Source organism: Amia ocellicauda, chromosome 9 (assembly GCF_036373705.1).
Source record: "Amia ocellicauda isolate fAmiCal2 chromosome 9, fAmiCal2.hap1, whole genome shotgun sequence".
NCBI lineage: Eukaryota > Metazoa > Chordata > Actinopteri > Amiiformes > Amiidae > Amia > Amia ocellicauda.
The window spans coordinates 35021048-35034201 of NC_089858.1; the positions used below are offsets into that span (position 1 = coordinate 35021048).

At 48.1% G+C, this 13154-nt stretch overlaps 1 protein-coding gene across 1 annotated transcript in view; it reads right to left on the reverse strand.

Moving 5' to 3' along the window:
* Nucleotides 1–13154, reverse strand: part of slc4a5a (solute carrier family 4 member 5a) — a 33932-nt gene that overhangs the window by 12195 nt on the left and 8583 nt on the right. Inside the window, exons 3-14 of the mRNA XM_066714231.1 lie at nucleotides 12990–13119; nucleotides 11764–11924; nucleotides 11273–11429; nucleotides 10206–10294; nucleotides 8729–8784; nucleotides 5414–5571; nucleotides 4942–5029; nucleotides 4058–4212; nucleotides 3614–3742; nucleotides 3248–3422; nucleotides 2624–2757; nucleotides 1973–2244 (exon numbers count right to left, since the gene is read on the reverse strand). Coding sequence (XP_066570328.1) covers nucleotides 1973–2244; nucleotides 2624–2757; nucleotides 3248–3422; nucleotides 3614–3742; nucleotides 4058–4212; nucleotides 4942–5029; nucleotides 5414–5571; nucleotides 8729–8784; nucleotides 10206–10294; nucleotides 11273–11429; nucleotides 11764–11924; nucleotides 12990–13119 — 1704 coding nt within the window. The remainder of the gene's footprint in view (nucleotides 1–1972; nucleotides 2245–2623; nucleotides 2758–3247; nucleotides 3423–3613; nucleotides 3743–4057; nucleotides 4213–4941; nucleotides 5030–5413; nucleotides 5572–8728; nucleotides 8785–10205; nucleotides 10295–11272; nucleotides 11430–11763; nucleotides 11925–12989; nucleotides 13120–13154) is intronic.

Consider the following 13154-nt stretch of genomic DNA (forward strand, 5'->3'; position numbering starts at 1 on the left):
CGAATTGTGTGTGTGCCAGCAGAAACAAACATGATATAAATCAGTTACAACAGTCAAAAAGCACTCGCATTATTCTGCAAAGTAACTATAAGCAATATATTGGCCTATGTACATTTGCAGATTACAATTAGAATTTAATTAATTCATTAATTATCATTGACTCTCATTTATTTAATCTCATTGGTTCCTAGTGGTGACAGAGGTGTTGCAAATCTCCCAACATGGCTCCATAAAATCAGGACAAATAGCGCACTTTCAGTTTGAGTTCAAATATGTGAGTTTTACAAAATGTTGCCAGGATAAAATAAATGTTAAGTGCACTGTGTAAATGTACAGAATGACATGACTGTAACTCATATACTTCAGACAGAAATTTTGTTTTTGTTTTGCAGGCAGTGCAAATTTAAAATCTGAGGCAAAAATATAAAGCAAACATTCTCCCCAAGAGTCTCAAGAAGATGGTGCCATTCATCTTACCAACTATTTAGCAGTTTATTTAGTAATTCACAGTTGAGAGAAAGTGCACTATCTGCAGGTCATATCTGAAGCCGTGTTCAGAGGGAGCAGAGCACTATGGGCCAATCCAATGCCAGCCAGAAGAGTCAACCGTATTCTTACGCAGCACTATGCATGTCTGGTATCCCAGGGGACAATACAATAAAAATACCAAACATCCAGAAGGGCACTGGGCTGCCTGTAAAGCTCAGTATTGCCATTTTAAATCGAGGGGAGCACAGAGCAGCTATGGCACTGAACTACAACAGCTCCAGTCAGCTGGAAGATAATAGAGCACCAGTGCTGCTCGAGGATAAACCTGTCAAGGTCCACACAGCTTCCTACCCTGGGGCAGATCTGTGCACAGCCATCTCCAGTCCTTTTAGGCCACTAAGGGACTTTCAATGGGCATCTTTTATACAGATACTTCATATGTATCCATATAAAAGTCCTTTCTAGCTCTACCTGGGATCCGAGGGAGCATCCGGTGTGTGTGTGTGTGGGTGTGTGTGTGTGTGCGCGACTGTGTTTGTGTGTGTGTCTTCCTCTGCTAGGAAAGGAGATCAATCCACTGGGAGTGAACCATCCCTCTGCCTCACTGGTGCCCCCTACTGATCGAGAGTCCGCAACTGAAGCGTTCCTGACGGTTTGTAGCGTTTAGGCCACAGGCAGTGCAGCGATTGAAGCAGGGCCCGCTTGGGAGCCTAGGTTTGTAAGGTGGGAAGGGGTGGGGTGGGTCAGGTTCTCTCCTTGAGGACCACAAGGACTTCTGGTTTTCTTTCCAGCTGAACCAACCATTTGCTTAACTGGACTACTTTCCCCCTCGTCTTGGGGTCTTGAAAGCAGGCGACGATTTAAAGATACTGTGAAAACCGGCTGGGCCTTCACCCTGACTCTGGCCTGATTGAGCGGACGCTTGATGTCTGAGGAGTCCAAGTCTGCTGGCTCACACAGGGAGGAATTACACTCAGGGGGTTTTAAGAGTACAGGAAAGGAAAGGTGACATATGTTCCCTGTCAGAATAGTAGAGGGAGAATCAGGAGGGATTATACTTTATTCCAAGTGTTTTCAGTTAATTATCTATAAGACTTAAGACTTTGAGGAATGAAGAGCCTGAATATTTGCTTTCGGTATCAGAAAAAACAAAACTATGTGGTTGAGCTTCATGGAGCACAGGTGCTACTCAACCATCACAAATTACAATCATTTGGAAAGGACCCTAATTGAGTTTAGGGCCAGGACTAAGTGATGTGTAAGAGGAAGTTCAAAGCATATATGTGACAGGACGCTCCTATAACATAACACAACAACAAATAAAACACACTGACTCATCAAACCGTACCTCCCAAAGCCCAAACCCAAACACATTAAATGCAAACGCAGACCCGTATGAAGTCTTGCCCACCCACCTCCTCCTCGCCTCTATGACCCCCCCAGCCCGGAGCTCACATGGAGGCCGCATCGCTGGCAGACTCACCTGGATCAGGGGCCACACACTCGCACTTGTAGGCCGTGACGTAGTCAGGCTTGAAGTCGGTGTTGATGGGGTAGTACTTGAAGGCGCCGATCATCTTCTTGATGGCGTCGTAGATGAAGATTAAGGAGATAAGCATAGAGAAGCCCTCCTCTGTGAAGCGCGTGATGTACTTGATAATGAAGCTGGCGTCTGTGGCAACCAGCACCAGACACTGCAGGCAGGAGTGCAGCCCGATCCACAGCCGGAACTCCATGTAGTCAATGTCGTTTCCCCTGGGAGCACATTCACAGCGACGCACATAATCTGGTCAATACACTCATCAGCGACATTAGGTGCACTGAAGTACTGCTAAAATCCAGAAATGGTTTTCAAGTTCAATATACATACAAAAGTAAATGGCTGACGATCTCAGGTGGGGCCCTCCAGTTGATGTAACGCTGAAGGGTCAATTTGTGTCAAGTGGCCCCTGAGAGTCTGCATATCTGTGCATTTGAGTCTCTTTACACAGGCAATCAGACCACAGTTTGCATGGATGGAGAAACAATGGTTTTGTGCCTGTGTGTGTGCGTGTGTGTGTGTGTGTGTGTGTGTGTGTGTGTGTGTGTGTACATGCGTGTGCGCGTCCCTCTCTGAGCCAACCAGCACCCTTACTTGCTGAAGTCATAGAGCAGCTTCTCGAAGATGAGGATGGGGCCCGTGCTGCTCAGGATGATGAGGGGCTGCCCGCTGAACACGCAGAACACAGTGCCTGATAACGCCGTGCCCAGGAAACTCTCCATTACACCCTGGAACAGAGAGAGAGGGAGACAGAGAGACAGAAGGAGAGAGATTGTTATTTTTTTATTTCTGGGCAGATGCCCTTATCCAGGGAGACTTACAACATAAGTGCAATACAAAGTGAGATGTAGTGAGACAGGGATAGGGAGAACGAGTGAGGGCAAGAGAGAGAGAGAGAGAGAGAGAGAGAGAGAGAGAGCGATGAGGAGGAAGGAGAGAGGAAGACAGAGGGTGAGGGAGAAAGAAGCAGTATTACTGACAGTGCCTGGAAGTGTCTACAGACACACATGGAGACACCCAGGCATTTCTAATGCATGTTAATGTTGCCCTGAGCATTTGAAGGCTGCTCTTGATTACATTCAAACAAAAAAAAAACGACTTGTTAACCAGCACACTAGACACCTGATGATTGAGGATTATAAGTCACACGGCTGGCTGGGTTCACATTTTACATCGGGTGCGTGTGTGTGCAGAGGTGGATGCAGGTGCAGGAGGTACCTGGTAGTTGTCCGTGGCGTCTCCCAGCAGCCCCCCGAAGGTGATGGCGTTGGTGATGCAGCCCAGGTAGATGAAGAGAATGGCGGAGATGGACTGGATATGAAAACCGTCGAAGAAATCGCTGGGGAACCAGGGCAGCTTCCTCTTCATGTCCAGGAACAGTCCTCCACAGAACCTGCAGCACAGCACAGCGCGGATCAGTTAATTGGTCCAACACTCTGCTCGTCCTTCCTGTCCGTCTGACCGACTCGTTCAAACTCAGTCCTCTCTTTGATTACTGATCTATTTCTCATGATCTCGGCACTCATATGACTACCAAATGTGTTGATTGAAGGGTCCCAACCTGGTCCTGCCCCTGCTGCCTACCTCCCAGTCCACATCAGCTCCTCTCCCAGCTCATGTGGCACCGGCATCTCCTCGTCATCACTGCCCCCACCCCCACCCCCTGCAGTGCCGTTCATCTGCCCGGCTTCGTTCACAGAGAACACCGACTTCCTGCAGAGGGAGAGACAGAGGGGAAAAAATTATAATAATCTGAACCATGCAAATATGCAATTAATAGAGGGCTTCACTGTTGTTGCTGAATCTTACTGAATTTGTCAAAATATTGCTAATCAAATGGAACCATTCCTTTCTCCAGTTGTATTCCTAATTTAACTCCACTAAAACCCAAATAACGATCACATCTCTGATTTTCATGAAATAATGTACGTATGTATGTTTAGTAAGTCTAACTGTAACCCTGTCCTAAAATAAAATGTCACCCTATACTGTGCGGTCAGTTTGTTTTAAGCATGTCAGGCAGCTGACCTCTTCTCGGCGGAGGGCAGTTTCTTGGGGGGCTCAATGCGGATTGTGGGGTCCCACTCTCCTGGGGGCAGCACGATGACCTCATCCAGAAACTCATCAATCCCGGCGATCAGGTCCTCTCTGTCCCGGGCTTTATATGCCACATCACTGAACAACTGCACAGGGACACACAGGCATCAAGAGGGACGCACAGGAATCCGCAGGGACACATAGGAACGCACAGGGACGCAAAGGACACACAGGGATGCACAGCGACACACAGGCATCCGCAGAGATGCACAGGAACGCACAGGGACCCACAGGGACCCACAGCACAGACACAAGCAAGACGCACACAAGAGACCCAAGTCACATCAACAGACACGAAACACACAGACATGAGAAGAAGTAGTCTTGGTTAGGCAGTGAGAATTCAATCAGCCAATGTCTCCAACTCTGTTCTTCGGGGGGCAAGGCCCTCTTGCCACCTGGCTTATTACGGCTGTACTGATTCTGATCAGTGATTGATGTGTTACTTTTGGGTTGATGTGGTTGGTTGTTGTGTTAATGAGCTGTAGCCCTTCGATACAGTGGCAGGAGAAGTAATAAAAAGTAAATTGTATCCATCCTATACATGTTCCAAAGCAAATACATTCCTCGTTTTCTTTTTTTGTTACCAAAGAATTGCCCTCCTGACAAATATATTACTGAAAGATTGACTGCACCCCCTACATTTCATTTTCTTTATTGGGAATAGACAGCAGAAGCCCCCACTTCCCTGCAGTTCCTAATGGAAACTCCTATACCCTTCGATCACTGTGTAGTTGCGTACACCGTCTCGGTCGGGAAACCACAGCTCTATCGAGGTGTCCCCTATGGATGGCAGTGTTTTGACCCAGACTCACGTCATCCACCATGAGCGTGGCGATGGCTCTGCCGATCTCGTTGTATGACTTGGCTTTGCCATGGGGCCCCAGCAGGACGAACAGGAACCTAGTGAGCCAAAGAGGAAGAGGAAGAGAGCTGTGTCAGTCAGTCCTCCCCACACCAGGGCCTGGCCTGTGCTCTCCATGCTACCATGGGAGAAAAATATTATTTGTTCGCCACCACTCTCACCAGGAGAGGCGGGTGAGAGACACAAACAAAAAAACACTGTCATCACTAGCAGGCCATAAACACATGATTTACCATCAGAGGATCTTATGGTTGTTGAATATGGAAAATTCTAAAGCACGGCGATGGCTCAGCTGGACTGTAAATGAACTGTAAAGCAATCAGTTATAGGAATGACAGATTACAGGGTCCACCCCAGGGTCCACACAGGGAGTTTTCAGAGGACAACCTATTCTGGCCAGGTGGACTGCGGGCCCTGCATACCTGGTGGGCACAGGCACCTCAGTGAGGCCGCCCAGTGTGGTGGCCTGTGCCAGACGCACAAACGCCACAAACGGCTTGTCCAGGAAGTCCACCTCCCCCACCAGAACGTTGGAAGCCTCTGCGTCTCGGGGGATCTTCTTCATGAACTTGTTCTTCAGCTGCGGAGACCAGAGGAGAGACAGCGAGAGAGTCAGCCACCGAGAGCAGGCAGCACAGGACGGCGGCACAGGGACAGGGCTGTCGTAAACCTGAGATTGCGCTCTGTGGTGACTAGTCGCGAAGGGCATTGTATCAAATGAAAATGGATTGGTTGATTGATGGATTGGTGGATGGATTTGACAGCTTTACAAATAGCAGGTTCTCGGCAGGACATGCTGTACGGGTCAAAATGTACTCAAACAAAGCGGGGGCGAGGTGGGGTGGTCTGACTCCACACGCTACATATATAACACATGTAACACCTGAGCTTCTCAAACCGCTCCCCAACGGGAGTTTGTTCCTGCCTGACAGCACTCTGCAATCCTGTTAGCTTGACTTGCACATTTTACTGATGGATTTCAATAACCTCAATAAGGGACACAGCAAGGAACAACAATGAAGCTGCAGATTAATGTTTGGTTATGCTGGCCGCCAGCAGTCATTCCTGCATCTCCGTCAAAGAGGGTGAGAATCATATGGCTAATGAGAGAACGCGGGGAGCACCCGAGCCGGTTCCAGCCCTGTGATTCTCTCTCTCGTTACTGCGCAACACACTCTGCACTGCCTGGGGCCGTGTTTGCAGCTCGCAGCGATGTGTTGATTAATTAAAACCAAGCAAAATCGATCAGCCTTCTCCTAAGCTGCCATGCACCTCTTGAAAAAAAGCTATAAACACATAACACACAACTGTGAACTTTGAAGCACATGAAGAGACACTGGACCCAGATCCATAATAATTATAATAAAACTGTCAGGGCTGGTTTACAGAGTTAATGATAGTGTGCACGTACAGTTTGGGGGGATTTACAAAATAAATAAATGGATAAACCAACGAATCAGGCTGAGTTTCTGTTGCTGGTCGCGCTCCAAACTCAGCGCATTCCAGCCCTGCAAGAATTCTGAGGGAATACCGGGGAATTCCTTAATGTCTGGGTTCACTGTGCGCGGGGGATTCCCGTGCTGTTCCAAGCTGAAGAGACACCCCAAAGGATTTAAGAGAATTTTAACAGTGATTTTAATGTATCAAGAAGGGTCTCCATCTCATTGTGTTAACAGATGCTGTACCCTGCAACAATATGACTTCCTACACAATGCCAGTCTCTGATAGCTTAAGTGACGTTTACAGTTAAGCAACAGATACAGAGTGTGCGTCTATATATATATATAGACTATATTATATATTATACACTATTTTACATATAAATATATTAGATTGTTAAATACAGTTGAAAATGTGGGCCAGGAGGACAGCTGCCCAGAATGCATTGCAGCTCAGTGCGCCTTCTTAAGGGCACAGCTGCTCCATACTGGACTGGGAGAGCCAAAGCCCGTCTGCCTTTTACTTTCTGCTTACTTTCACGACTGCCTGGGTCAACAAAGGGTGAATTTAAGGTTGACTTCCAGCTGGCCATAGCTGAACGCCGAAGGAAACCCACTGCTGGTGGAGTACAGCGAAACAGACAAGGTGCATTCGATTGCGGATTGCTTTTAAATTTGTATTTGCCTGCCTTGGCGCTTGTGCCCAATGGGTTGGGCTCTGGCATGCCGTGACCCCACACTGTACTGGATGCAGTAGTTTCTGGATCAAGCCTAGTGTGTCATTAAAAGTGCGAAACCCAAAGAACACGTTCGCCGCACCTCCCACCCTGCTGCTACAAGCTCTGGGGGTCAAACAGTGGTCACCAGCGTGGTGCTCGGGTCTCCTCCGCCACGCCCCCTGCCCCGATCCAGAATGGCGCCATGGAAGGAGACGTGCCACACAGGCCTGCGGCAGACCCAGTTCAGACCTCGCTGGGTATGAAATTTGCACCGCCCTGTGCCCCGTGAATAGGGCACATCAGGCGCTTAGGCGAAATCATTTCATAATCTTTTAATGCCACTTTGAAAATCATGTCGACATCTAATTTTCGCTAAAATTAACAAACGGGAATTGTTGGTGGCTTATTTATATATTTATTGTTTAACCTAAGCCCCTGGTAAAGCCGACACTGCGTGCATCTGGAGGGGTGCTGGAGGGGAATTTGGACAGTGAACGACGGGCCTGGGTGGAGGACAGGGGCTTTCAACTAATAATCAGCCGCACTGAACCCCCCTGCGGTCCTGTGGAGTTTGGACCGCCGGTACCCAGTTCAGACCTGCAGGTTCCAACTGTAAGTCTCTCTAAGCCAGAGTCCCAGCGTGAACAAGGATGGGGATAAAGGGATGAAAAACAGCTACAGGGGGTGTTAAAATCATATCCAGGAAAAAAGTTAATTAATGCCGGCCTAACGAGGGTAAGGGGGGGTGAGGGAGCTTTGAAGACCAAAACCTCTTTGTCACCAGGGCACAAACATGCTGACCTGTGACCTGCAGTGACCCCAGGTGCTGCTCTGTTACCAAAGCAGATTGCGAATACCTTTGAGTATTTCATGGGCTTTTCTTTTCTTCATGGATTTTTTTTTTTTGGGGGGGGGGGGGGATGAGGGGTTAAGTCACTTCTTGGTCACGCGAACAGCAAGTTTCAGTCAGCCAGTCCCAGTGTTTTTTTTCTTGATTTTTTTATTTTCTCCTACAGACAGCCCTCTTAACCCTAATATGCCAGTTGGCTATCCCAGCAGCTTTGGAGGCGAGCTGCTGCGAGATTAAGGCCCTCCGCATGACTATTTACTTGACTAACATTCCTCCTCTGCCACAGAATCAAACCAGGCCTTGTTTACGCATGGTAAATAGGAACAGGCCCCGACTGTTACCTCCCTAAGCTGCCCCAAAGCCGGAGTGACTGTAGCAGTTAATGAGGACACAAAAATAATTAGTGCCAAGATTTACAGTGCGACGCAGCCTCTTAGTAACTCTACAGAAGTCACAATATGGGATAGAGAAGAAAAGAAAAAGAAAAGAACAGCTTTCATTGTTTGTATTTGGTTTGTTAGCATAAACTGTGCTGCCCGTACTTAGGAGGCTATTTTTCTGTGAGTGTCTGTCTAGTGACTGTAAAGGCACAGCAAGTTTCGTGATTTTCTTACAACAACAATCACAAGTAACAACACCAGGGATTATCTGGGATTAACTAGATTAATAAAAAACAAGAACAGAAAAAACAAAACAAAACATTCAGAACAAGAAAAGCACGAGAGTCACCTGGTCTGTGCTGGGGGTGTCGGCGATGTCATTCATGCTTCTGCTCTGTGCGTGTCCTGGGCAGGGAGAGGCAACACAAGCAGGTCAGTCCTGACACCCACAATGCATCAGACCCTCTACTGACGACTCGGCCAGCGAGCTGTTCAGTTTATAGACTCTCCTCACTGGGTCTACTGGCTTCCCTTCCCTGCTAAAAGCTGATATATATATAGCCGAGATATATTAAATAGTGACAGGACTGTTAAGTTTTAAAGTGTAATAAAGCTTAGTGCCGCCAGCTCTGAAGGCAAGGAAAACTGTGCATCGCTGGAACGGAGCTGGGCCTGCGTGACGGCAGAGTGCAGGCACGGCCCAGGCGCAGGGGACTGGAAAATGAACTTGCACCCTTTCGCTGCGGTAAATATTTGGCGGGGGGCGCTGAATGCGCCTCTCTGTAGCGAGGGAGGGAAGCTCATGTTCATTCAAGTCATGACACGTTAGAATCTCAGCCGAGTCCTGGGAAGCCACGCAGAGATATCGAAATCCTGGGACATCACGTGACACACGGGAACCAGCGCAAAATAGTTCCCCGAAACAATCCCACACCAGGATTTGTATCTATTCTAGAGGAAGTGACATTCCCTGTCTAATGGTGCTCAACACTGTTAGTCAACATGGCCTTTGGTTAGTCAGAGTGCTCTTCTGGATCGTGACGGATCGGCCCCACGACGCGAGAAGGAGCATGTCAGTTTCTGGGGTCGGGTTCATAACTGTAAGACCTAAAATAAATCATCGCAACAGTGTGAACACAGAACAAAGTGGTGATGCGACAAAAAGCTGTCAGCTCCAGGGGGACTGCTGCCAAAACATGGCAAAGCAACGTTATCAATAGATGTGTAACTAGATTGAAGAGATACAACATTCGTCATTGACAAAATCAAAATACACAGAATCTACAGGTTAAGCAAAAATTTTAAATCTAACCAGCAATCTCTAAGCGCAACAATCGGAGAACATCAGAAGGTGACGGGTTTCTGCAACCTTTTCCTCGCATCGTCGTCAGAATCAAAATACAACAGAACTACAACCTCACATAATTTGTCCAGAATTAAAGGGGTCATTGGGGGATTCAACTATTTATTCAGTGAACTGAACACCACCAGTTTCACCACGGCCCCAGGTCTAATGCAGGTGAACATTTAAAGAGACCCATGTGAAGACTGCTGGATTGTGGCCCTGGGGGACTGGATTTGGTGGCCCTGGGGGACTGGAACTGAGGAACTGCTGTACTGTCTGTAACACTGGTATTTCTTTAGCGCTGTGGCCTGTTGAATCAATATGCTTGAGCATTGAATAACCTCAATGTTACACACAACTGCTTCTCCTTACGTTAGCGCACTGGGCCTCGGTATGTTGAGCTGCTTAGTGCTGCCAACACCCTCCAACTGAAGGAAAGAAACTGAAACTGTGTGTGTGAGTGAGTAGATGGGGGACTTACGCAGACGCCCGTAGTTCCCAGTCCCGGCCTGCCTTGAGCGCAGGTCCTCGGTGGAGCGGTGAAAACCGGCCCCAGCTGCAGGACTCCGGCTGGGGCTGCGGTCTACCCAGAGAGAGGGGAGAGGCGGGAGGACAGTGGAGGACAGAGCAGATTTGGAAAGAGGATGGAAGAAAAAAGGGAGAAGAGGAGGGCGCAGTGAAGAGAAGAGGAAGGGTTTGGAGAGAAGGGTAGATGGGAAAGGAAGGATGGGGAAGAGGCAAATTGAGAAGAGAAAGAAGGGACAGAAAGTAGAAAACGGAGCAAGGAGGTTTTACATAAGATGAAGGCATGGGAGGGGTCATTGAAAGAGAAAGGACGTGGGAGGAGATGAGGGAAACAGACAGAAGAGAGGAGGGATGTTAGTGAATTGGTTGTTTGATTCAGTTTAATGTATTAGCATTCCCCAGTCAGCTGAAAGGCATGTGGATTTTGAAATAATATCTCTGCGTGATGTCATTTTAAATGGCAAAACAACAAGTGCCGAAAACTCCCCCCAAACTTGAAGATTGGGGGGAGACGCTAGCTCTGGTGCCATTCAGTTGACAATCAGTGAAATCAAAATGATGAATCATTAAAGGATAAAGAGTTTTAATCTTCACATGCATCATGGCTAAGGAGGCAGATAAGGAGATCTTCACCTGGGATACACTGGAGCTGCCTTGTGCAGATTTAGATTAATGTACAGGAACAACTCACAGTCAATCATGCTTTTGTCTTTTGGAAGAAATCAATGTTACTGAAACTCACTGCAGTTGGCATGCGTCTCCTTTATTACATGCTGACCTCCGAATCGACCGACTCCCTTATAAAACATTTCTTCAGTGGAAATAAGTTCTACAGAAGTAATTCAGTTATCTCTTGTTCATCTACTCATTGATAGTTCATGCATAAATATGGAGAGATGAAGAGAGAAGAAAGGTGAGGCAGATGGATCGACAGAGACAGAAGCAAAGAAAGAGGGATACAGACTGAGAGTGTGTGATGTGTGAAGCCCGCGACAGACCCGGACGGACGGGCGGTGTGGAGACTCACTGGTGGAGGACACGGACTTGCCGATGTCGGCGAGCGAGCGGTGGATGGGCTTCTTGGTCTGGTGCCGGTGCTTCCGCAGCAACACAAAGCTGATCTTGTCCCTGAGCTCTGGGTCAATCATACCCTCCTCCACCTGGCGCTCGATTATATCGTCTGAAACACAGCGCCACACACACAGACACACAAACAGACGCACACACAAACACAAATTACATCATTAGAAACGCAGAGATACACATTTGCTCACACATATACTCCCACAACAGATGCTATCATCCACTCACACACTATATACCATTAGAATCCCAGATGCACACACACTGTACTATCAGACAAATAAACACACCAACACATATTCTGTCATGAACAACATTCAGCAGGCTCAAGGGGAGACTGTTGTTTCAGTACGTTTCTGCAGCCCTGTGGGTCTCCTTGGCCTAGACTGGCCGGGTGTCTCGGTCCGGCCCACCCTGCTCCAGAGTCTTACCCACTATCTGCGGCAGCGAGTACCCGTCCAGGTCCAGCAGGATGGTGCCGGTCTGCAGACAGGTGCGCAGCTCAAACAGACTGTGCAGGGACAGTGTGGACACGTGGGGCTTACTCCAGCGCTCGCCCCCCTCCTCCACCTTCTCCTCAAACTTCACCCACCTGAGAGAGAGAGACAGAGAGAGAGAGAAAGAGAAAACAATCAGCAGCTTCCTCCAAGACGGGACGGGACAGAAATCATCTTGGAGAACCCGAGGCTTGTCTGTAGCTCTGTAAACTGTGCCCTAATCTAGTGCAGGGGGTGGGCAGCTCCCATCCTCCAGGGATAAAAGGGGCCGCTGGTTTTCACTCCTTCATCACTTAATGAAGGCACTATTAGGATAAGAAGTCATCCCCCTGTGTATTCCAGCTGTTAATCAGTCGCTAATTGCACAGCGCCCATAAGAGCGACACTGGAGCTGTACAGCCCCGATATTGGGTAGCGTATGAGGAGAAAGGGAGGAAATGGGCTGGGATCTCTGTCACTGTTAGTTATTCCCCACCTCCTTGCTCTGCATGTCATTTGCTCACATTCATTTTAAGTTTCATACAACCCCCCCGATAAATATATTTATCAGTCAGAGAGTGTAGGTTACATTGGATAGCTAATACTCAGGATCTGGAAATAAAACAGGTTAAACATGAAGAGAATTAACTAAGATAATTAAGCACCATAGGATTGTGATAGAGAATGAAAGAAATTCTAATTTAAAATCCACAAGTTTTAGTTTAAATGAAAAATGAAAAAAAAAACAGGAGTGAGGAATTAAACAAGGGGTACGGGTGGATCTGATGTTAAGAACTCTGCTGTAGTTAAGACCTGGCTCTGCTCCTGCGAGGGCTTGGGCTAATGCTGGCCCAGCATGCGCCATGACTGCGCACTGCCTCATTACTTGGGGATTTAGGGGATGTGCTTTTGAAGATGTTTTGATTGGAAAGGCTTTATGAACTCTGGCATGTTGTAACATGAGGTAGGTCAGAAGGACTGGCCCTCTTTTCCACTGGCTGTGCACACTATGCACGCCATCATGCAAGAGGAAACCAGTCTTCCTGTCACACGGATAGACAGACAGACATGTGGGCACAGTAAAGGAGACAGTCAGACAGTTAAAATGAGAGAGAAAGTGATACACACACAGACATAAAGACAGACAGGCAGGCAGGAGGGCGGGGGTGTTGGATAGATACCTGGCTGACTCCTTCCACTCCAGCTCCTCCCCATCGTGCTGCAGGGTGTCCATCTCTGTGAACAGTGTGGGGGTGGGCAGGTCGTCTTCCTCGCCCAGGATGTAGCGCAAGCGCTCGGCTGCTGGGGACACTGTTGAGACAGAGGGGCAGCGTCACACACTCTGG